The 24,447-nt window shown below is 37.1% G+C and overlaps 1 protein-coding gene across 2 annotated transcripts in view; it reads left to right on the top strand.

Annotated features, from left to right (window-relative positions):
* Positions 1 to 24,447, top strand: part of CTNNA2 (catenin alpha 2) — a 515,391-nt gene that overhangs the window by 58,105 nt on the left and 432,839 nt on the right. Inside the window, exon 2 of one of the 2 annotated variants that reach the window (XM_054203179.1) lies at positions 2,051 to 2,157. In XM_054203179.1, coding sequence (XP_054059154.1) covers positions 2,056 to 2,157 — 102 coding nt within the window. In that variant the 5' untranslated portion in view covers positions 2,051 to 2,055. Of the gene's footprint in view, positions 1 to 1,918; positions 2,158 to 24,447 lie in introns of those variants that run through there. The other variant, XM_054203178.1, reaches the window with a different exon arrangement.

Below are 24,447 nucleotides of genomic sequence, written 5' to 3'. Positions count from 1 at the left end.
GTATTGTTACTCAAGGAGCAATACCTGAACTTCTTTTGATTTTGTTTACAGAACTGTGTTGTTTTGTGGGTTTTGGTGGTGTTTGGTTTTTTTTCTGTATTATTGAAATTAGCTTGTCAGTTAAACATAATTTTCTGGAGAAAACAATTTTAAGCATTTGGGATATTATATATGGAGGGCTTGATTTGTATCTCTTACGCAGTGTACAATATGATATTATTGGTTTATCTTTCCCTGCTAGAGTTCTCATGGTGTTCTAGGTATATGGGACTTTTATTTTTTTATTTTAATTTTAAAATAAAGGGAAATATTTAAACCAGAATTATTTAAAATTAACATTTTTTTCATCAAATTTTTCTGTTTCTCCAGTGGGTTGGTTTTTTTTTTTGGTGTGTCTGGTTTTTTTGGTTTTGGGGTTTTTTTGTTGTTGGGGTTTTTTTGTTGTTGTTGTTGGGGGTTTTTTTTGTTTTTGTTTTTGTTTTTTTTTTTTTTTTTATGGACAAGCTAGCTTACATATGGCGTTTGTTGTCACCAGACACTTATAACACTTTCCATCTCTTGCGGTGCATTGCATGTCTCTTACAACCTGACAGCTGGATTTTTCTGTATTTGGAATTTCAAAAATAAAATCATCTGTCTTGAAAATTTCATGAAAGCCTGAAATGGCAAATAAAATGACAGCAACTTGCTGTTGCCTTTATTTTAGGCCCTGATTAAGCTTTTAAGACTAAGATAGTCTGGTGAATCCTTTTTGTTTTTAAATGAGTACTGCGCTTTTTAGTGCAAAATTAAGAAACCCTGAATACTGTTGGAAAGTTTTACCCCCTGAACAGCTGAACAGGATTATTGAATTTTTTGTATTCCATATGTTGTTGGGTTGATCTTGGCTGTCTGTCTGATGCCCATCAAGCCACTCTCTCACTCCCTGTCCTCAACAAGACGGGGGAGAAAATAGGGTGAAAACCTTTTGGGTGGAGATAAAAGACAGAGCGATCACTTACGAATCACTGGCGCAGGCAAAACAGACTTGGGGAAAATTAATTTAATTTATTGCTAATTAAAATAGAGTTGGATCATGAGGAAAAAAGAGAAAACGTAAAACACCTTCCCCCATCCTCACTTTTTTCCCAGTCTCAACTTTTCACTCCTTCACTCCTGATTCTTCTATTTCCTCGCCTCTCCTGCCCCGAGTGGTGCAGGGGAGATAGGGAATGGGGAATGGGGTTTGCAGTCAGTTCATAATGCTTCATCTCTGCTGCCCTTCCTCACCCTTTTTCCCTGCTCCAGTGTGAGTCCTCTCTGTCGGCTGCAGTCCTTCAGGATAAACCTGCTCCTGCATGTGCTCTCCATGGGATGCAGTTCCTTCAGGACATATCCATCTGTTGCAGTGTTGAGTCCTCCGTGGCCTGCATTCATATCTGCTCCAATGTGGTTCTCTATGGGCTACAGGGAAATACCTGCTTTACCATGGTCTTCTTCATGGGCTGCAGGGGAATATCTGCTCCGATGCCTTGAGCACTTCCTCCCTTCCTCCTTCGCTGACCTTGGGGTTTGCAGGATGGTTTCTCACGCTTTCTATACCTCACTCCTCACACTGCCAGGCAGTGTTTTGTCCTTTCTTAAATGTGTTTTCCCAGAGGTACCACCAGCATCACTGATGGGCTCAGCTATGTCCTGTGGTGGGTTCAAGCTGCGTCCAGCATGGGGCAGCCCCTCGCCTGTTCTCACAGAGCCCACCTTGCAGCTCCCCCACTACCAAAACCTTGCCATGTACACCCAATACAATATGTATGCAGCATGGCAGGGAATCTATTCTTAAGGGTTTAGGGGAGAAAAAAAAAAAGGAACGTAAATGTTTAAGCACTCAGTGTATGTGGCAGCGGTGTGCTTGGGAGTTTTCGGGAGTAGAGGAACACTAGCAAGGTTATGGAGAAGTATTTTATATATGAACGGAGACAGCATATATGCTATTCTCTAAATAGATTATATACAATATTTGGATATAACACTAATAATATTCATGGATGTTGTGTAATTTTGTCTGTTCTAGGGAGTATGACGTCTGCAACATCACCTATCATTTTGAAATGGGACCCCAAAAGTTTGGAAATCAGGACTCTCACAGTAGAGAGGCTATTGGAGCCACTTGTTACCCAGGCAAGTATCTTTGATTTATTTTGCTTCTTCCTTTAGCCTGATGCTATATTTACTCATTTTATGTAATTATTTTAATAATCTTCGATAATAAAAACTTGAACAGCTTTTGTTTGTGATCTCTAGTGCAAAGCTCTATTCAAACATGTTTAGAAGTTCTTGTTCTAAATAATTTATAGTCTCAAAGTATGAGCAGGGATACAGTAGCAACAACTATTTAGTTATGTTTGTCTTTTAAAAGCAGTTTAGAAATTTATGAAACAGTCGATTTAAGACAGGGATCTGACTGAGTACATACTCTTGGTTTGTTATTATAATACCACGGAAGACAGGTTCGCATTAAAAACAAACAAAACCAACCAACGAAACGAAAGAAACTCTTAAAACATGTTTCATTTTGTGCTGTGATTGATTAGGAGCATATGCTCAACCATTTATCTTTCAACTGAGTAAAATTTGCCAATAGCAGGTAAAATATTTGTCCAGTGGTCTAAAAAGAGAAAGATGAACGTGATGTTAGGTAACATGTATAATGTGTGTATTAATGGTGTCCAGCTTTTAACCAGATGGACCAGTTTTTTTATTGTCAGATAAAATCTTTGTATATCTATGTATATCACGTTTCCTGTGTCTGTACAAATTTACATGCGTTGTGAGTGCACGGACAGGGGCAGGAGCTGTGCAGTCCAGAGAAATATGGCAGTAGAAATCAAACTTCTGTCACTATCAATGCAAGTTGCTGAACCTGTCGCTTGATACCTTTTTGTTCATGAGTTGCCATTAATAATGGGATGCTGGTTACATAATTTAATTCTAGTAAGCTTCAAGATGGATAGCTCCATTATTTAAAAGACACACACAAGTCATTTTTCTTCTAGGAATGCTCATTATATTAAAAATGAATGCCAGCTAACCCCATCTGTCCATACACCTGTTACTAACAATTTTCTCGTAGACATTGTGGATCTTGAGATTGGTCTGCTGGATAGAAGTGTAGGCCTTCTTTTGAGTATGAGACCAGACTTGATGTTTTTGTTTTGAGAATAAAGCACGAGATAAAATATAAATTGCTACTTTTTTTAATTCCCCCCAAATGATGTCTCTGTATGGTTCCTATGCTCCTTTCGGTGAGTCACTTTCCAAAGAAATTACACCTATTCTTCTTTCTTTGTTTTTGAAAAAAATTACGCTATCTTTCTACAAATTATTCTGGACATGAAAGTCTCTAACAATGTACACAGCTTTACAGACACAGGGGCAAGGAGATATAGGTTTCCTTTCACATAGCTGTTGATAACATGGTAATTAACTTTCATTATAAACCTTGATAATTTTGTTGTTGATATGGAAGGTAGACTAAAATCCCAAATTCATTGTGATACCAACTGAAAATTAGGTTATGAGCTCTGTCTGTTATTCTGATGCTGCTGTTGGCATAGAAAGTGAAGCTGCTGTGAACCTTCATCTGCTGGGAAAAGTGCAAATTACTGAGTCTTCTGTGAGTGAATTTCCTGTTTTCCTTTCATTTTATTTTCCAACACCTTGCTCAGAAAAGAGAATGCATTGGCCAAGAAGCAAAAGTACCATTGTAGTTTCATAGTTTCTCAAGTTGCTTTGGTTAACTTTTGGTTTACCTAGATTTATGTTTGATAGCACACTGCAACAAATGTAAATAAAGAAATTACAGGACAGGGATTTCTTCAGTCATGGAAATTAAGGTGCCCAAGATCCTTACCTCTGCATTTTGATGAGGAAAAATGTATTTCTATTTTAGCAGTATGACAAGAAGACTAGAGAAAATAAAGTGTAGTCCAAAGGGAATAGAGAAATGTTGGGCTATTTTTTTATTCACCATTTATGAATATTTCCATCCTGATTTCCTGATTTCATAGGTTTCTAGCCAGTATGGACATATAAAACAAACTTTTTGAACATGCAATTTAATATCTTGTATTAGAGAAATAAGTAGTTTTACGGATTTTCTTCTACTTTGAATCCATTAAAGTATGTTTGACTAAAGCATGTTTTTGTGAGCCGCACAAACATAATCACGAAAGCTTCAAGTGATGAGAAATGTGCTACCTTTAGATTGTGTTTATCTGTTGCATTGTTAGCTTAAGTTATTCAGCTGCTCATTCTGTTTTTCTCAGATAATTTAACGATCATCCCAGTTTAAGAGCTTTTCTTTTTTCTGCTTAAGATTGCATATACAGTCTGGTCAAGTCAAGAATAGCGTCTGATTTATCTTGTTTGGGTTTACATTGCAATCTGCCTATGCAGTGACAACCTCCACAGATACCAAGTGCACATTCCATATGCAAAGCACTTTCCTTCCTAAAGTGAACTCTTAATTTGAAAGTTTATCTTGGCAAGCAAATAAATACATAAATATTTACTCCCCGTTCAGTTTGAACTCTGAAGTCCAGTGTAGATTTATTAAAAACACAGAAATCGTAGAGATGTGAAATTCCTCCATAAGTCATAAAAAATAGGTCAATGGGTAGAAGAGAGCGATTCAACGGCCACAACATGCAACAGAACTGTGCTGCACAAGTTCCTGAGCAACCTGATCTGACTTTGAAGGCAGCCCTACTCTGACTAGGAGTTTGGAGTAGATGGCGTCCTGAGGTCCCATACAGCCAGTTTTATTTTGGCATTCGCACTTGAATAATTAGAGGATTCTTTTGTTCTCCAAGCTGTGTATGAGTTTTGGAGAACGCTTGGAAAACCAGAAACAGTTATACACAAGTCTTTGGGCTCCAAAAATGCTAATCAAGCCGTATGTGTGTGTGGGGATTTAAGTTTTGAACTCAGTGCATATGTAGTCACACAACTGACAGATTTTCAAATGGTGGTGCACCTGCTTATTTCTACTGAAATTTTGGGGAGTAATCTAGAAATGTGATGTGCATTTGAAAAAGAACACCTCAGTGTATCAGGAGAATGATATATTAAAAATGAATTTTACACAAGCTTATTAGTGTTCCAGATGAGAAAATATGGATAACCTATGAATTGATTTAGAAGAAATTATAAGACAGGAAGGTTGTCTGAGCTGGAGGCAAAAAAAACAAAAAATAAAAAAAAATCCATTAACTGATCATGGGAATACATTAGAAATGACAGTATTGCACTTATTGTAGGAAGCCCTGAACTAGCAAACTAATTAAAACTTTCTCTGGCTGTCAGAGATGTAAGACCATTGAAGCTTGCTGGGGTACCCATTTTCCCAGTGCTTGTTGTCATGTTTAAAGAGTAACAGATATGCCCTGCCACATATCTTTTATCACATTACTATTATCGAGCTTTTGTAAGAAATGTGTGATTGTAAAATCTATTAGAATTTCTGTTCTCAACGATATTGAATTTAATAATTGAAATGTGTTTCTTTTCTCTGGCTTCAATGTCACAATTAGCTAAAAGTATAAGGTAATTGTATTTATTGCTAGTTTTGTTTTCTGAGAGTTTGTAACAGTTAACGTTTTTTACTATATATCTTATAAATTTTAATTCTATGGATTTTTTATAAGGAAATGTATAACTAAAAAAATCCTCAAGGAATACTGCCTATTATTCTCACCTTCTTGCATAGTAACCAAAATGAATTGCAATTTTATTTCTCAGACCGAGGATGATTTTCACAAGAAAAAAGAATTACATTTTTAGGAAGCGCTTAACTGCCATTATCTGATATTTTATGTGTAGCCAGAAAATAGTGCTTGTGGAGGTTGCCCATAGGGACTGAGGGGATATTCTTTTAGTTTCTGGTGGTTTTACATAATAATTAAATACAAATATGAATACAAGTTATATATGTTAAGGAGAGAAAAAACCAAAACCACCCAAACTAACTGACCATTAACCAGCAACATCAATGCAATATTTTTTTTGTTGTTGTTGCAAAACACCAAAATTACTCACGTGTGAACACATGGGTAAAAAGATGAAGGAGGCATGTATAATTTTCGAAGATAAGATTTGCTCTTTTGATGAGATTTCATTTTTCTAGTGTCAACCTGTGGTTCTGTTTGGTAGCTTTTCCTAGGTATTTTAAGTAGCAGTGTGGCTGTTTTACAAATGCGCCTTTATTACTAGAGCCATGCAGCAGTTGTGCTTTTTACTTTTTGTACTATTATGTTGTAATAGTATTATGTACTATTATGTTTTGTACTATTACGCATTTTTTTCAGAATTGTAACAATAGCACAAATAATACTGAGTGTTCCTGTTGCAGATTTTTCATGACTGATTATGTTTTTCTCCAGTATGACACATTTTTGTCCTTCTGGAGTTGATGTGAAAAGACAGTTCTGAATTGCAGTGCGTGTTTCATTGTTTTTTTTCCCCCCAGTAAATTCAAGATGCCAGTTACAGTAGCTTAGAATGAAACAACAGTATGTTGTAAGGCAGACAAAAATAATTGATTAATGATTTTGCGGGTTTTTTTGTATATAGTATCACTCAGTAAAATTAAGTAACCTATATCTATAAAATAAACAATTAATTAGATAAAATTCCAAACAGTTTTAATTAGTGCAACTTAATTAGAAAATCATAATAATTATGGCTGATGTTACACTTCATGATTTCTTATCAAAGAACTTGTGCAGTATATTTGGAAAATAGACCGGTTTCTATGTTGCTATAAGAAATATAAATATGTTCCCAACCATTCCAGTTAATCAGATAGTATTTATATTCAGTGAACCTTGTTTTTATTGCATGTGAACCCTATTTCTGGTGTGCTAACTAATGTCCACAGGAAATACGTTATTGATTATTACTCTCAAGGAGCTGCATCTGAACCACGCCTGTGCATGTGCACACGTGGGTTCCTTTTGGAGAGTTTGTGAATGTGTACGCGTGTTTCAAACAATTTTGAGAAAACCAGTAATAGTTAATGGAGCACTGTATGCCGGGTACACGTTCCACTTGTGTTAGTAATTGTGCAGAACTTTTGAGCAATTTCTTATTTGATAGCTGGATTCAGCTGAAGCCGTCTTCAAGACAGACGTGAGGGAAATGAATTATAAAGCCATATTGTTTGATCGTTTGAGCTCAGTTCAGCTGTACAATAAGGTCAATATTATTTTAATTTAATTTTTTTACTTGAACAGGACTGTTTTCCCAATTGCAAAGTTAGTTTCTGTTTAAGCTCTGTTTCTATCAGAACATGCAGAATCTGTGGTGTTTCTGGGAGGGCAGGAGGTTGAACTGTGCCTCAGTCATTTCTGGCATGGGCTAATTAGGTGATGGCCATTTGTATCAGGGAGTCAAAGCCAAATCCTATCAGAAAAGGAATTTGGAATTTTTCTGTTCTACCTGAAACTGAACTTTAAACATTATTTATGAAGTTATTTTGTCGAATAGGAACAGGATCCACTTTCTCCAACATTATACTATTTATTGCTTAAAATAATTTATGAAGTGAAAACTAGCAGGTGCCTATTTATGTCAGGGTGGTTTTTTTTTTTCACCCATTAGATTCCTGAGGAAACATCTGCTGCAATCGCTGTTCCTTCTTTTCCATCGGATTCAGTAACATCTCTGCCCCTCTGTAAACTCTAGTTGGGATTTTCTCAGCATGGAGACTTTTTGTGCTGATTAAGAGAACCTTTAACTAAATTTTATCTTTTCTATTTTTATTGTCTCTTGCTGGAAAACTGTAGACTATTTATAGTATGTAGTGTCCTTTAAGGTCCGGACCTTGTCAGTCTGTTTGCCTTCCAGTGATTTTATTCCCTGTTTTAAAGGTGTTTACATATGTATTTGTACTTCTGAGTTTATGCATATGCAGGTTAGCATTTGCTGGCAGGAGAATGAAGACTCTGGGAGCTTTAGATCTCATCCATTACTCCCATGGTCTCATCCATTCCTCCCACAGTCTGTTTTTATGGAATAATGCTGCTTAAACTTAAAGTAATGAAACATGATGGCTACTTTTTCTTCTCTTCTGCCATACAAACCGATACGGAGAGATGGTGAGAAAATCTGATATTGGACTCAATGATTTGAAAGGTCTTTCCCAACCTAAATAATTCTGTGATTCTGTGTATCTATAGTAGCTGGAAATGCAAGTTATGCTGGGACTGTTATAGGTTTTCAGTCAATAGTGACTGGAAAATCTTGTGGCTAAAGTGAACCTACTCTACTGTGTAATTCTTTGTATTAAATGCTAGATTTTCCATTCATTCAGAACCTCTTCAATCTTGTTTGTTATTAGCAAATTATTAGTGGTTCAGGGTTACTGGAAAGTGTTTTTGACTTTATGTGGTATGGACAAAACCATTTTCATCACAGTTTAACTTAAAAAATAAAACAAAACAAAACAAAAACAACAAAACCCCCAAAAGATTAAAATTCTGACTGAGCTTTAACTTCAGGAGAGAGAGAACTACAGAAAAGTTTCCCCCATCATGACTGATTAGAGTATAATCATAATGGGGCTAGGGTCTTGTCTGAAAAGAAATATAGCATCTAAACAACAAAAAAAAGACAGCTGAATATCCAGCAAGAATAAACATTGAGTAAGCAAAGTTTTCCTGGTATTTCCAGTGGCGACTCCATTGCAAGAATGAAAGCATTGCAGTGGAGTGATCAAGGTGGGGGTGCTGGATGAATGTTTCCTATAAGTGTAGGGCATTCAACAGGGAAGAGTCAGCGCAAGAAATTGCGTAGCTGAAGCCTGGGAAATTCCCTGATATTGTCTTCATTCTTTCTACTGAAATAGTACGGTGTGGAGTGTTCAAACTTTTCTAGCCGTTTTCCTAAAGGTATTCTTTTCTTGCATGCAGTTTCCTTGCAACTGTTTAATGGAAGAGTTTTCAGAAAATGGTGTTCTTGCCTGGAATTTCCAAACTCAAAGCAAGATGATCAAACTAATATGAATAGTTATTGTAATATGTTTCTTCTACTTGTGTCCTTGAAGATGTATAGTTAGGTGCATTGAAGCAGACCTGAGCCTTTTTCTGTCCTCAAACATACAACTCAGCAGGTTCTTAACAATCCTGTTGATTTAATTGGGGTCATTGCTGTAGAAGGGGAACATCTAAAGGTTTTAAGGGAAAATTGGCTTTGGCTGCATTTTTTAGTTCATTCTTTTCAGTTTGCTTGAAAAGCAGTTACATGTTTTGTTTTTTCAGAGTATCTTGTGAGCTCCATGTCCCTTCCAAAAATTCTTGCAGTCAAAAACGTATTAGCAAATTACAGTCTTTTTCTTTTATGTCAAAAATGCTAATTAAAGCAGGATAGGTGTATAAGCCTATGTTTTAAAAGATGATTGCATAATTAATAGCCGGTGGCCTTTTTACAAAAGTAGTAATGGATTTTCATTTTGGCTGATAAACAAATTCTTGTTGGTATCATAAACTTATATTTACTAAAAGTGTTTGACAGATTTCCCCCCCCGCCCAGTGGTTAAAAAAAGAAAGACTTCAAAATTATATTGCAGCAGATATAACTGCTAATATAATAATTTATATAACTATAATAGTTCATAGAATAGTTTGGGTTCGAAGGGACCTTTAAAGGTCATCTAGTTCAACCCCCCTGCAATGAGCAGGGACGTCTTCAACTAGATCAGGTTGCTCAGAGCCCTGTCCAACCTGACCTTAAACATTTTCAGGGATGGCACATCTACCACCTCTCTGGGCAACCTGTGCCCGTGTTTCACCACTCTCTTCCTTATATCTAGTCTAAATCTACCCTCTAATTTAAAGCCATTACCCCTTGTCCTGGTAAAAAGTCTGTCCCTATATTTCCTGTAGGCCCCCTTTTAGTACTGTTAGGCTGTAATAAAGTCTCCCCAGAGCCTTCTTTTCTTCAGGCTGAGCAACGCCATCTCAGCCTTTCTTCGTAGGAGAGGTGCTCCATCCCTCTGATGGTTTTCGTGGCCCTTCTCTGGACCCACTCCAACAGGTCTATGGCTTTGCTGTCCTGAGGGCTCCAGAGCTGGACACAGTGCGCCAGGGCTGGACACAGTACTCCAGGTGGGGTCCCACCAGAGCAGAGTAGAGGGACAGAAACACCTCCCTCGACCTGCTGTTCATGTTTCTTTTGATGCAGCCCAGGATACAGTTGGCCTTCTGGGTTGCGAGCACACATTGCTGGCTTATGTCTAGGTTTTTGTCCATCAGTACCCCCAAGTCCTTCTCCTCAGGGCTGCTCTTAATCCCTTCATCCCCCAGCCTGGATTGATATCGCAGATTGCCCTGCCTACCTGCAGGATCTTTCACTTGGCCTTGTTGAACCTCATGAGGTTCCCATGGGCCCACTTCTTGAGCCTATCCAGGTCCCTCTGGATGGCATCCCGTCCCTCAGGTGTGTCAACTGCACCACTCACCTTGGTGTTGTCTGCAAACTTGCTGAGGGTGCACTTGATCCCACTGTCTATGTCATTGATGCAGATATTAAACAGTACTGGTGCCAGTATGGACCCCTGCGGGACACCACCTGTCACCAATTTCCATCTGGATGTTTAGCTGTTGACCGCTACCCTCTGGATGCAACCATCCAACCATTTCCTTATCCACCAAACAGTTCACTCATCAATCCATACCTCTCCAATTTAGAGAGAAGGAACAAGCTGCCCAGGGAAGCGGTGGAGGCACCATCCCTGGAGGTATTTAAAAGACGGGTAGACATAGTGCTTAGAGATATAGTTCAGATTAGTGATGGTTTTTGTCAGAGATAGGTTGATGGTTGGACTAGATGATCTGAAAGGTCCCTTCCAGCCTAGGCAATTCTATGATTCTATGCTGTGGGGGATCGTGTCAAAGGCCTTACAGCAGTCCAGATAGACAACATCCATAGCTCTTCCCTTGTCCACTGTTATAGTCGCTCCGTCATAGAAGGCTACGAGGTTGGTCAGGCAGGACTTGCTCCTGGTGAAGACATGCTGGCTGTTTTTAATTACCTCCCTGTCCTCCATGTGCCTTAGCATAGCTTCTAGGAGGATCTGTTCCATGATCTTCCCAGGCACAGAGGTGAGGCTGACAAGTTGGTAGTTCCTAGGGTTCCCTTTTTCCAGTCACTAGGGACTTCACCTGACTGCCATGACTTTTTAAGTATCATGGCAAGTGACTTGGCAACTACACCAGCCAAATCCCTCAGGACTCTGGAATGCATCTCGTCACACCCCATAGTCTTATGCATGTAGTTTGTAGCCTAGGGTATTTTTATAATGTAACTGAGTACTTTAACAGAGGGGGTACTTGAAAAAAAAAAGTTTTTAATATCACCAAATGTGAATCAAATATATTAAAAACAAATAATGTCAGTCACATACTGTATGAGCAGGGAGTTGGTGTGTTTTGTTAAGCAGCAACTTCAAAATAGCTGTTATGGTATCCAACTGAATGTGAGCTCATAGTAGCAAAAGTTAATATGATCCTTAAGTGGATCATCTGGTGGGTATAAAGTAAATTTAGGGAGGCAGTATTATTGCTATAATGTAGTATTAATGAGATAGTTATTGGAAGGATTCCCTATTCTCAAAAAAGGTGTTGACAAATTGGAAGGAGATCGGAGAAGAATTATGTGAATGATTCAAGTTTTGTGTTTTAATGGCAGACTAAATTCTTTGGTTGTATTTCATTTATATGCAGGCTTATCAATAAAAAGAAATTCTCTTAAATTAACTGCGGGTATAGATTTTAAGACTATTTCTGATAGCGCCTATAGCATAAATAATATTCTAGAATTAATTTAAACTAAATTCAGGCATGGGATTCACACCCTGAAACTAAAATATCCCATAATTAAAATGATACTCAGTAAGAATTTTGAAGTACTCACAAAAGTAGTAACTTAAGAGGTATTATGATCTCAACCAATATACATTTTTCTATGTGCAAAAAGTTTTATTGCAGCTTTTTGTCTGACAAAATCCTCTGGCTGGAAACTGAAACTATAAATAAGTATAAATTATAAATAATCTATAAATAACACACCCACTGGAATAGTTCTCCTAGAATGGTGGTTCCCTGTGTCTTTTTAGCTCATTTGGTTAAGTACAAGTGCCAGTTTTAGAAAAAAACAAACAACCTCAGTGCTACCAGAATCTTTGATTAAAAACTGGATATAGTTTTGAAGGACATGCTTTAGGTCTACCAGGAGTTATAAAACTGGGAAAAGGAGTACTAGAAGAACAAAAAAACTGTGCAATGAAGGGGCTTCTCACTTCATGAATTAAGGAGGAAGCAGGAGCAGGATTGCTTGTTTTCTGTCATAGACCATATTTTCCTGGAAAAAGGAAAATAGATACCCAACCTATATGATTAAATATGTATGCTGATAATGTCTTCGTAAGCAATTTGGATATTAAAGTTTGTAATCCATTTTAACTGCTTTCTTGAGAATGATGTAAAAATCTTACACACTTTCTTATTTTTCATTAACTTAATTTGCTGTATGTCATCAATCCACAAAAGTTAGAAAGGCTACAAAATAAGCCTGATTACAAAAACAATATGCTAATTACAAGGTTTTGCTTTGAGGTGTTAATTAAACTAATTAGAATAGATCCATGTTCTGAAAAGCAATGGCAATTTTTGTTCCATTTCCCTTCCATACGTATTTCCGAAGATTGACTGATTTATTTGCAGTTCAAAGAATTCAGGGCATGGATACGTGGATTTATTTATTTATTTATTCTTATGTTAATTTCTTTGGAATATTGATTCCATTTGGTGTGCGTTTTTTAATGGATCCATATACATTTTATAGCCATCTTTGAATGTTTCATGAAATGCAATAGTATGGAACTAGAGAGATCTGAGCTTTTTGTTTATTTTAAACAAGTAATTGAATTTCAGCCAAAGAAACTTAAAATATATTGCAGTTTTACCTTAAACACATGTTCTAAATCACCATATTTCATTTCCTCTTTGGGAAATTAATTTTTACATCTCTTTCCACAACCTCATAAGTGGTTGGTGTTCTTGTATATTATGTGTCTGAGCACCAAATGCCCATATTGTGAAGAAATGTCCTCTTCTACTTGTCTCTTTCAATGGGAAGATTAATATTTTCCCCTTGATGTATTGAAGTTCTTCTCTTATTTAGTATATTTCTATGTACTACTATAGTCATTCAGTACTCATTGACGAGAGTTCTCAAACCTTTTACTACTATATAATGGGGTTATTAAGTATGTAATTCATGCTTAGCGTATTGAAGTGTTCAATATTGTGCAGATGACCTTTGAAGAGTACACAAACAATACTGCTCTGCTCCTAAATGAAGTCAGTACTAGAATTTGCATTCTCATTTAGTTTGTTGGGTTAGTGTGGAACAAGGAACTAGTTGCTCAAATTTTCACTTTTGGCCCCTAACTAGCTCATAAATAAAAGGGTATTTAGCAAAAAGGCATAATTGTAACAAAGTAGCCCTGACACCTTATTTTATGTTAGTATTTTTCTTTAGAAATCAGTTTTAAAGATGAAAATAGATGGAATTGATTATACATACCCTTTTAAACCAAGAAATACAACTTAATTTTAGCTTAAAAAAGTTTTAGTGTGGAAACTGAAAATAATTCCTCACCTGCTAAAAGTTACCGCAGCTGTGACTCTTCAGATTGCACTTGATCTGCTCTCCTTTTCCAAATCACCTGCCGCAGCACTGATGTTTGCTATGCGTGGGTTAGCAGTGTCCTGGGACGTGTCCCTTGCTCTGGGCTGCACCTGACATGGTGGATCCTGGAGAAGAGGAGCTGCGGCAGAGCTCTGCGCTGTACCCAAGCCAGGTTGGTGCCTCCTCTGGGCTCACTGTTTGGCAGCAGCCTTACATAGCCCCTTGCTCTGTCACACAGCCAAGGACACTTGGTTGTTGACCTGGGATCTTACGCAGCTTTCATGTAACCTGACTCCTTTGGCCACTTCCCTTATCCTGTATCATATGATCCAACTTTTGAAGATTTTTTCCACCTTTTGCCTCACCTTGAAAACTCTTGACAACATATGGCGTATTCAGCCCATGTTCCATTTTTCTATTTGTCTGCTTCCCTTGCCCCGCCCCGCCCCAAACTTTATCTTGCTTGTCAGCGTGCATTTGGGATGGAAGGGATGTGGAACAGATGAATCCTTGACTCTGTCTTACTGACAGATGTGGTCATGTACTTTCTCTGACTTACTAGGGAGCACTTACTGCACCAAGTCCAGGTCTGGCGCAATTCCTCTCTCAAAGCAACAATCGGATTGGGAGTCAGTCAACCATTCAAAGTTGGTTTATGATCCTTAGACTATACAACGCTATACTGACCTTTCAAATTGTGAAGTCACAAGCTGTCCCTGTGCTTCTGAGGATCATATTATTAGACGCGTGCACTTTCTCATTCAAAAACCTTACCTGCTTGTACAAACGGTTAAACTGTAAGTTTTCAGAGAAGAATTTTGGAGAAGTGCAATTTGCAACAGGAATTAATTTTCCTGATTCATTTCATTTTGCTCTATAGTAATGAAAATGTATTGTATCTGCTTATGCTAATAGTAAGTTCTTTTATTACAAGGTATTCATATAGAAGCATAATGAATCCAGTGTACTGAATGGCTATTGAATATTGAGTTGTTTCCAGGGGATACGTATTAACCTATTCAATTTTTCCCAACAAATTACACATATCTGCACTCTGTAGTGCAGAACGATTAAGCTTTTACTACTCTGCTTGAAATACTTTAATTGCCACGTAGTTTTTCACTGTTCTGAAGAAGCAATTGGCTGAAAAAAATTGAGGGAAATGAATGCATGGGGGACTGGATATATATATATATATCTCTATATATACACACACACATATATGTGTGTATATAGAATTTATTTTTTCCTTCCTGTCTTCTACTCAGTCCATATTCTTTTAATCTCCTTCCTTCACATGTTCCATCATATAAGAGATCTTTGAATGCTTCCATGAACCTGTATTATTTATATTTTTTTTTTTTTTTTAAACTGAGAGACTCAATGCTTTCACATATGTGAAATATGATATTGTTGACAATTGGAACGCCAATTGGATTGAAAACGGTTGTGGTGGTGTTTTTGTCCGTTATAGAAAAGAAAATGGGCTTTATTTGAGAAGTTCCTATCTGACATAACTGAAATACTTGTTAGAGTAACTGAAAACATGCAGGTGTATTTTTGGTGTAGTACTGATTATGATCAGTTAGTTCATTTTATAATGTGGTCCATGCCCTGTAAAATAATTTTCTTTATGAGCTACTTACGTGAAGAATAAATTAACTGTCAAATAGATATCTTTTTTAGGGAGTTTCTGAATTCAGCAGCATTCTAGCATGATTGTTCGAGATGTATCTGTATTACATCATTTGTTTCCAACCAGAAATGAATGACACTTCACAGACATGCCTTCTTATCCAGAACATATTTATAATTGCATTACTGCAAGTATCAAGAATTCAGGAAAGATATCTTAACCGTGCGTGTGTTTGGATACAGAACAGGAAAGTCCAGGCTGTGAGCTACATCTGTCTGCTTCCCCATGTGACAGACATATCTGGAGACAGAAGTTTCTACTTCCTTGCTAGCTTGCTTGTACAAGTAAGAAGGACTTAGGAAAGTTATTTTCTGTTTTCATATCTTGGTTAGTATCTCGTTGCTAGATGCTTTCAGTCTATTTGTCAGGGACTTTCCTGTGTTCCTGGCTTGGTCGCCTATGTCAGGTTTTCTTGAGTTCATCATGTGCAGTAAAGCTAGGTAGAAAGCTGCAATGCCATATCACGGAGAGTGAATAGCTGGTCTTTTGTTCTCAGTCAAGGTAAAATTTAGGTACCTCAGCACTTTATCAAATGTACTTTATCATCATTCCTCAGCCACTGTTAGTTTGGACCATTACTTGAAATTGAAGAGGCCAGATCTGGTTTTGAAGTATGCATACCTGCTGACACAGAAGGCCACATATTTTTGTTATTAATATACCCTGTTATGCAAATATTATAAATTCTTTGGGCAAAATGATTGAAGTTGTACATATCCCCTTTAGTGCCTGTCAGCTTTGTTGATAGATACATAGCAGTAGTATCCCCCCCTTCCTTCTTCTTCCCATAGGTTTATATACTGAGCATGGTGTCACACGGTATGGAATATCCCTTTGGTCAGTTGGGGTCATCTGTCCCACCTGTGTCTCCTCCCAGCTTCTTGTGATTCCCAGCCTACTTGCTGGTGTGGCAGTGTGAGAGGCGGAAAAGGCCTTGACTGCCTAGCAACACCTAAAATCATCAATGTTTTACCAACCACTATTTTTATCCCAAATCCAAAAAAATAGCACTACACCAGCTGCTAGCAAGAAAGTTAACTCCATCCTGGCTGAAACCATGACAGGTGGGTACTCTGAGACACTAACAAAATTGCAGCAGTTACGCTGGCCTTTAGGGTCTTTAGTTCCTATAAAAATTGACTTTCTTCTTGCAGTAGAAGAACTGCAAGAGTGTAAATTATTATGGCAATCATCATCCTAGAGCTTTTGCGGGTGTTTAAATTTTACTGAACAAAAGTTATTAAGCACTTCAAAACTGAAGACTGGAATTTTGAGCTCAATGTAATAGTCACTGAATAATATTTTATACATCTTTAATGAGAGCTTAGTAATGCATATGCTCTTCACACCTCTCAGCCTTTTTCATTCAACTAAAAATGTTCAAGAGTAAAATTGGTATAATCAAGTTACACAATTGTGTTCTTTTTTGAAGTGATTGGCCCTGTAGTTTTGTCTTTAGACTGAGGAAGGTATTCTGAATTAATGTGAGGGATTTTGCTTTTTCTGGTTCTGGTTTTTGTGTGGTGTTTGGTTTCTTTCTTTTCTTTGTTTTGCAATTTAATTTTTTATTTTTTTTTTTAACAACCTGGCAATAGCCCTTTAGGCTGGATGAGCCAGCAAGGACATTAAACATCCATAGATCATTTATTTTATATCTCTCATGGAAATGAGATAGGAAGCCAAGAGTATCAGTTTGTATGGAGCAGTGTTAGTTTTGTGTATAATGAAATAGTTAGAAGGGCGTATTTTTACACATACTTCTGTCAGCAGAGAAATTCTAAAACAATTATGTCAGAAACTAAGTCAGAATAAATTAAGACACTTATATGATGCTTCCCTGTTTATTAAAAGTGATGCTTCTAATGCTGATTTGCCTTGAAGCAGGATGCATCCTTAAGAGTTCTTCTGTCTGCAACCTTTCCTCTGAGTCTACTGAGAAGCAAGGGAAGAAAGACTGATGTTTTTCTCTCTGGAGAAGTAGATATAAGCCACCACCAATTGTGACAGGAGAGCTGAGATCGAATCTGCAGATGTCTCTGTCGATGACCTTTGAGCTGATGCCCACAGAAGTCCTATTAAGTAGCCAATAATTTGGTGCTTAATTCTTTTTGGAAACGGGATCACTACTCCTGTGAGGAATCAAAGTGCAAGTTGCTATGAGTGGCATGGCCCTGTGTGCTGGTTGAGAGCTTTTTGGTCTAAAAATCTAAAAATCATCAGTTGAATAGGTACATGCTAATGCGTTGTTCAAATGTAGTTCTTAATCCATTACTCCATTAATTCCTAATTCACTATAGTCCCTCTGCTACTTGAGACTGAGTACTTCAATGACTGCAGCACTTACACTTTTATCTGGAGTACTGTTCTCTGGTGCTCTGCCTTTTATTTCTGTTCTAAAATGTTGCATGGTGTTGAGTGGCTTAGTGTTGAGTAGGTAGATACCACAGTCACATCCAATTGAGGTTATGGACTCAGCCAATACAAAGCAAGGCCACTAGAATAGCCAATGGTCATACCCACAATATGTTTTTGAGCGTCCTTAGAAAAACAATCAAACCCTTTCATTTTTGGGTAGTATTTTCTTCTTAAATCTCAGTTCTGAAGAGATATTTTATTTGCTAAAATGTTTTGGAACATGCAAAAACTTTGGAGCTTCTTAGGAATCTGTATTTTGATAGCAGATAAGTCATTTTACAGACAGTAGTTCTCCGTCCCGTATTAGAATCAGGTGTGACTGCAGAGCTGCTGTGAAGGACAAAACTTTGTCCTGAAATGGTTATCTGCTTCTGCTGACAGATAGCTTGTGGATTCCACTGGACTTGATACTAAATGTTAAGCCATGACAAGGAAGCTAAAGGATCTTTAAGTTTATATAATGTAGCCCTCTCATCTCCTTGTCTTCCTGGTCTCCCCTCCAATCCTTTGCTGTTGCTGGTTGCTTGGTTTGGTCCCCAGGCACCGTTCTGTTCCAAAGTACCAAGAAAACTTATGATTTGAATGTCAAGAAAATACAGTTAAATACTTTTGAACTGGAAGGAAAACTGCTGAAAATATTTAAGCTCTGATTCTTTATGGAGTGGAAATTTAGTAGAGAGAAGCATTTTTAGAACTTTGGAAGTGATGGTTTTAGAAGTTTAATTTCAGTTTTTAACTTCCTATAGTAAGTTTATGCAGGATTGTCTTACTACCACCATTTGACCAGACCGTTTCTGTCTACTCCTTCAAATATTTCCCTTGGCCAAAAAACTTCTGGTTATTACATGATCAATCTATGTCCTGTGATAATTTCTTCTCTTTTTTCTTCCTCCCTGTTCTTCCTATTTATAATATCTGCGTACTCCAGATTCTTTTAAAAACCATTGCATTAAAAAAATTGCTGGTCCATTTAACCCAGAAATTCTTGTGCCTTTCTTCAGGCCACAGTCTGTAGTGGTCCGTGGTTTTCTCTGCCAAACTCTTAGTAGGTCCTTGCTTTTACAGTAGGTGTGTCAGTAGTTCCTTAAGGCTCCTGTGGTAACATCTGGTTCCTAGGTACTTTGCTCTGACACAGCTTTTGGGCTCGTGTGTTTTTATTACAGAAAAGTGCAGGAATCAGCAGGGTTGCATTTTTCGGTTTAGGATTTCCTGTTTTAGAGAAAATTATTTTGGATGAACAGGCTGTTGGGTCTGAATTAATTGGCTGGTTATATATTGAGTTTCATAAGTCTCATTTAAAGAAATCTCATTCATTTATTGGAAAATCAGTCATGTTACAAATGTTCGGTATACTTGGCAGTCTGAACTGTAAATTTAATTACAAATTTTCCATTGAACTGCTGGCAAATACTTAGGTAATGCATACTTTTTATGAGTCAACTCAGTTACAGGGAGTCACCTGCTCATCTGAGGTATGTGTCTTTCACTGCTGTGGCCATCAGGAAGCTGAGGTTTCAAAGGCCGCATATTAAGAAGATATATATTTTAACATAATATATTATTTTTTAATGATATTCCTTTTCTCCCACCCAATACTGCATAGAACACTACCTTCATTGATTTCCTTGTCAGTGGTTGCTGTAAGCTTATATGATGTGTACTTTGAGGTTATATGGTTTGCTATGTAGATATGCGATACTGTCACTGTGCACTCTTTGTATGAGATGATATATTTTTCACTGAGGTATCTGAACACTCTGCAAGAAGCTTATTTAGCTGGGAAATGAATATGTCTAATCAGCATCTAATTTCACAAAAGTCCAACAGGGAAGCTTATGCTGAGTTCCTGCATTTCCATCTACGTAAGGTGGAACTATCAAAAAGCTAATTGTTTCATCAAAATGTGCCTCGTTCTGGATTCATTAAGTTCCATTTTTGTCCACTGAGAGTGTGGGCAACTTGATATTCATAAAGCCTTTATTAACATTTATAATTACATTTTATACTTCTGCATAACTCATTTTTACTTTTCATGAGATTTTTATGATGTTGCTTGTCCTTGTAAACTTATTTACTGGCGTCTTAATTTAGCAAATCTCACACAAGATACTAAAGAACTTTATATAAATAATATGATCAGAGGCTTTTTTATTGATTTTTATTCGTGTTTGACTCATTTTCTTTTTATGTAACTTAGTCTATGTATTTCAAATCTTTCTGTGGCAGTAGAGATCGAGGTTTAATAGATTCTCAGTTTAGTGAAGATTCTACCTTGATATAAAGTGCATATATGAAAGAATACTAGAATTTTACATTACATTTTCCATACTGGTCAAGTCAACATGTTCTGTTGACCACATCGATCAGCTCTGATTAACCACCTTAACCCTGAATATTCAAATACTTTAATGGCAAGAATTACACATTACTCAAATATTTTTCCTTCTATAGGAGGCCTTTTAGAGGTTGTCCATCATTGTCACCCCACCCCCCCACCCCCAAAAAGGAAAACAAGAGAGAAGTTTTATTTCATCAGATTGTTTAGTTCTGTATCTAAATTAGTTTGGAAAATATATTTTGTGTGTTTCCTCCCTTACTGAGTTATGCAAAAGATGGTAGTTTAAGAACTGCATTACTTAAAGCAATGATTTGTTATACTCTGATATAGGAGAGTGAAATTATTATTTTTTGAGTATGGGTGAAAAACTAAGAAGTTAGGAAGAGGCCCTGTGAGCTTTTGAATTGTTCCTGCGTATTGTTCATTGCGAGATTTCCGCAGCAGAGAGGTGCAGAAATCACCTGGATATGTTTCAGAAAATTTTCAAAGTGGCAGTAAAAGCAAAAGCGGCCATCTCCACATTCTTGTTGGACAGCCTTTTCTCCCTCTTCTCCCCTTCATAAATTGCATGTCTGCAACGCAAGAGATGGGAACACTGGGTCTCCGTAACAAAAGGGCTGTAGGATATTGGCAAAACAATGTGTTTTGAGTAATATTGGCCTGGAAATGGTAAAATCATTGTTGATGATCATATTCTTAAAAAGGTAGTGTAATATGTACTTCCAGAGTGGCAAACTGGAGCCAGTGGGAAGATATAATTTTGTGCAAATTTATAAATACTTGACAACAGAGTATTAGCACTAGATTGTGTCAAGTGTAATGTTCACTACCTATTGGTTTGTTTATGAGCTGAGAGTAATTAAAATTTATACTTTCTAGTTCTTACAAGTTTGTACTGTGACTAAGAAGTTACCTTTCTTATTTACAAAACAGTTTCTTATAATTCCAATGCACGACTCTGGGATTTACTGTGAGCAACGCCCTGGTTCATTCTTATTCACTTGATTTATGACAACAATTGAAACTCCTGTTAATTCTACTATAAGTACTTGTTTAATGCTAAGTATGTACTTAAGTGCCATCCTGACTACAGGTATTTCCTTGAGATGGTTTCCTGATAAAAACTGTAACTTTCAGTCTGCTTTTTCTTTTTAGCTCTTGTTTGGTTAAGTACAAGTACCAGTTTGAAAAGCAAAAAGAAAAAAAAAAAAGGCAGCATCCAATTTTTTACAGCTTGTGACAGTGGAAATCAACAAGGCTGTCCTGGATTGATTTTCGTCCCCGTACTAAATAAATAGACATTATTCTTAAATGATATAATCTCAATTCTTTTTGTAGTTGTGTGACAAGGTTTGAAAGATTTACATTAACTTTGTTGTTAACATCTGAGAGTAAAAATTAAAAAAAAAAAAAAAAGACTGATAAAAGTTTTAGTGTGTAGGTTCTTCAGGTATCCCTATAGTTATTTTAAATCATCTATGTTTTTAGAAATGGATTCCTACAGATAAATTTAAAAACAAATTTTTCAAAGACTGAGTAAATGGAAGTGCTTTCTCTTATGAGGGACTAGCTTAATAGCTAGGATTTGTGGTTGTTTTTTTAATTGTGTATTTTACTAAAAGAGCTATTCAAGCTTTAAAATTCTATTTCTCTAGATGTTAGAAGAAAAATTGTGCTGTATGTACATAACTACGCAGAGTTTGCAAAAAGGTAATTAAAAATGATACTGCAGAAGAGGTGTTTGTTGCCATAACCTGCCACTGCACGTATGAGTAATGTTCAGCTACTCTAACCCATCTTTGCTTTCATCACTATCAAACGCAATAGCATACCTGGGCAGATTTATTACCATTTGTTAACATACCAGTGGAGATGGATGACTCAGGCAATTTTTAAACAAATTTTTCAGTTGGGACTGAATATGTTTTTTACTACTCTGGTAGCCAAGAAATAATTTTTCAGTGGCTAATTGCTTCTATTGAAATTTTCTTCAAACCCTCTGACATTATAACACACTGATACAGGAATTATCAGTGCTGTGAGATAGCTGCCATGTCCGGGCAGCCCCATTCAGAGGAAAAGTCCTGTTAAAAACCATCAAAACGCCTCACGGACAGATGCTTTGATAAGCAGCTGATGCTTGTAAGCGCTGTAAGGCTGAGCGCTGGTCTGCCATGTCTCCTGTCTTCATTGGTGTCCAACAGCAGACAGTTATGGGAGATTGCAAGGCTCAGTAAATGTGTAGAGGTTTCTGTCTTTGGACCACCAGTTGATAGGAGCCAAAACTTCCTGAGCCTCACACTTAAGGGCAGAGTGGAGGAAGGAGGACTCAGAGTTCATGAAGGTTTCAAGGGTATCATGAATATGTGTGTGCAGGGAGGAAGATTTGCTCTCTCTGGTTGTTCTTCTTCTTGCTATTTTTGTTCCAGTTCCACTGCGTCTTTTTTAAAGGAGTGATTTGAATCTCAGCTAGTAGTCAGCAACGCTTTTTGTTGGGTTTGTACAAGGGTACAGGAAATGTGGATTCTTGCAATTACTTTCTGTAACAGGGGCTAGACTTGAGGGAGGAGAATTTGGTATCATATCTTCACATTAAAACTTTTAATACTGCCTGAAATAGCATTCTCAGGAGGAAGCTGTGGTTTAGATTAAACTGCCGTGAAATGAGATTTACAACCAGGTTTCACTGTCAATATAGGTGAGTCACCCAAATGCTATTCTGATTTTTTTTTCAGTATTTTAAGTAATGGTCCGGACAATGGAATGGAGAGATGCCTACTACCTTTGCAGAGAACACTGAGCTACAGCTGGGGCTGTAAGCATGCTGGTAGACAGAATTAGAAGTCGACATAACCTTGGCAAATTGCAGATGATAATCTGAAAATATAGAGTATAGTTCAGTACAGGCAATTAGAAAGCTCTGCACTTGACCAGGCATAATTAACAGCTTAAGTATACACCAGTGAACTGCCACAGGAGAGGAGGCAAAGCACGGTAGTGGATCATAACTAAGCATGTCAAGTGTCATGATTTACTAAACAGGCATGCACTAAATTCAGCTGTAGAACAGAAATACACCTTCCTGAAAAATAATCCTCCCATGCTTTTCAGCACTTTGGGGGCTGTGCCCATCAAGTAAGATGCAATATGATGTCCAGTTTAAGCACTACACTTCAGGAAAGATTTGAACAGTTACCAGGAGTCTAGGGAGCAGTAACAAAGATCAGAAGTCTAGAAAACATGACATTCTGCTAACAGTTGGACAACTTGGAGCTGTTATTCAAAGGGAAGAAGACTGAAGTGGAATGTAATAGTTCTTAAATACATGAAGAGGGAATGGGACAACTTGTTCTCCATGCCTGTAGTGGATAGGATGAGAAATAATAGACTTAAATTGCAACAGGGAGGATTCTAGATAGGTATCAGAAAAAGCTTTCTCATAGTAAGACTAGTGAAGCATTGAAATAGATTTCCCAAGGAAGTCTTGCAATGTACAGTATTAAAAATCTTCAAAACTGGAATGGATAACGATTCCACCATACCACTGTCAGGAATGGCATAGGTAGAGCTGTTTATGTTTTGGGGTGAGAAAGCCTTGATAATTTTTTTTGTGTCTTTTCCATGCATGTGGTGGCAGAATATTTTGTTTAGGGGCGGTTGTTGGTTTGTGTTGGGTTTTTTTTCCCCTTTATGAATTTCTTTCCTGTTAATTCTTTGCCTTTTTGAGCATCAGTGAGCAGTAGCATTTGGCATGCAAAGAGTCATTCACAGCATCTCTTTGATCTCTTCTGAATAGTGATAGCTTTGTATATATCCTTGATTTTTTTCTCACTGTGCATACCTTTATATTTTCAGTATTGAATTTTATCTACCCTTTTGGTAATGGTAGATAAATACTAAATGCAGCAAGTGTCCTCCATGCTTCTTTGTGGTCAGCTTTAGGTTGTGATTAATTTCGTTAACATAATATTGTATTTTATGCATACTCTGTCATCTGTTTCTTTTCCACTTATTCCTATATCAAACACCAGCATTGCTCTTGCATTCTCCAGTATCTTTCCTGTGTCCTTTGCTAAATTCGAAAACTGAAGTATTTCACTTAAATGTCTATCACAGGCCCAAGAGGAAGTAAAACTGATGGAGACCTTTGATGATATGAGATATTCTGCATGTAAGGTCTTGGGTCAAGGGAGCTTAGCTGTTACATTTTAATTACTTTTATTATTAAGTTATATTATTCTGGCGTTTGTGAAAGGTTATGGCTGCAATC

This window comes from Rissa tridactyla, chromosome 5 (genome assembly GCF_028500815.1).
Source record: "Rissa tridactyla isolate bRisTri1 chromosome 5, bRisTri1.patW.cur.20221130, whole genome shotgun sequence".
Taxonomy (NCBI): domain Eukaryota; kingdom Metazoa; phylum Chordata; class Aves; order Charadriiformes; family Laridae; genus Rissa; species Rissa tridactyla.
The sequence above is the reverse complement of the archived record's forward strand: the minus strand, read 5'-3'. Positions and strand labels throughout refer to the sequence as shown.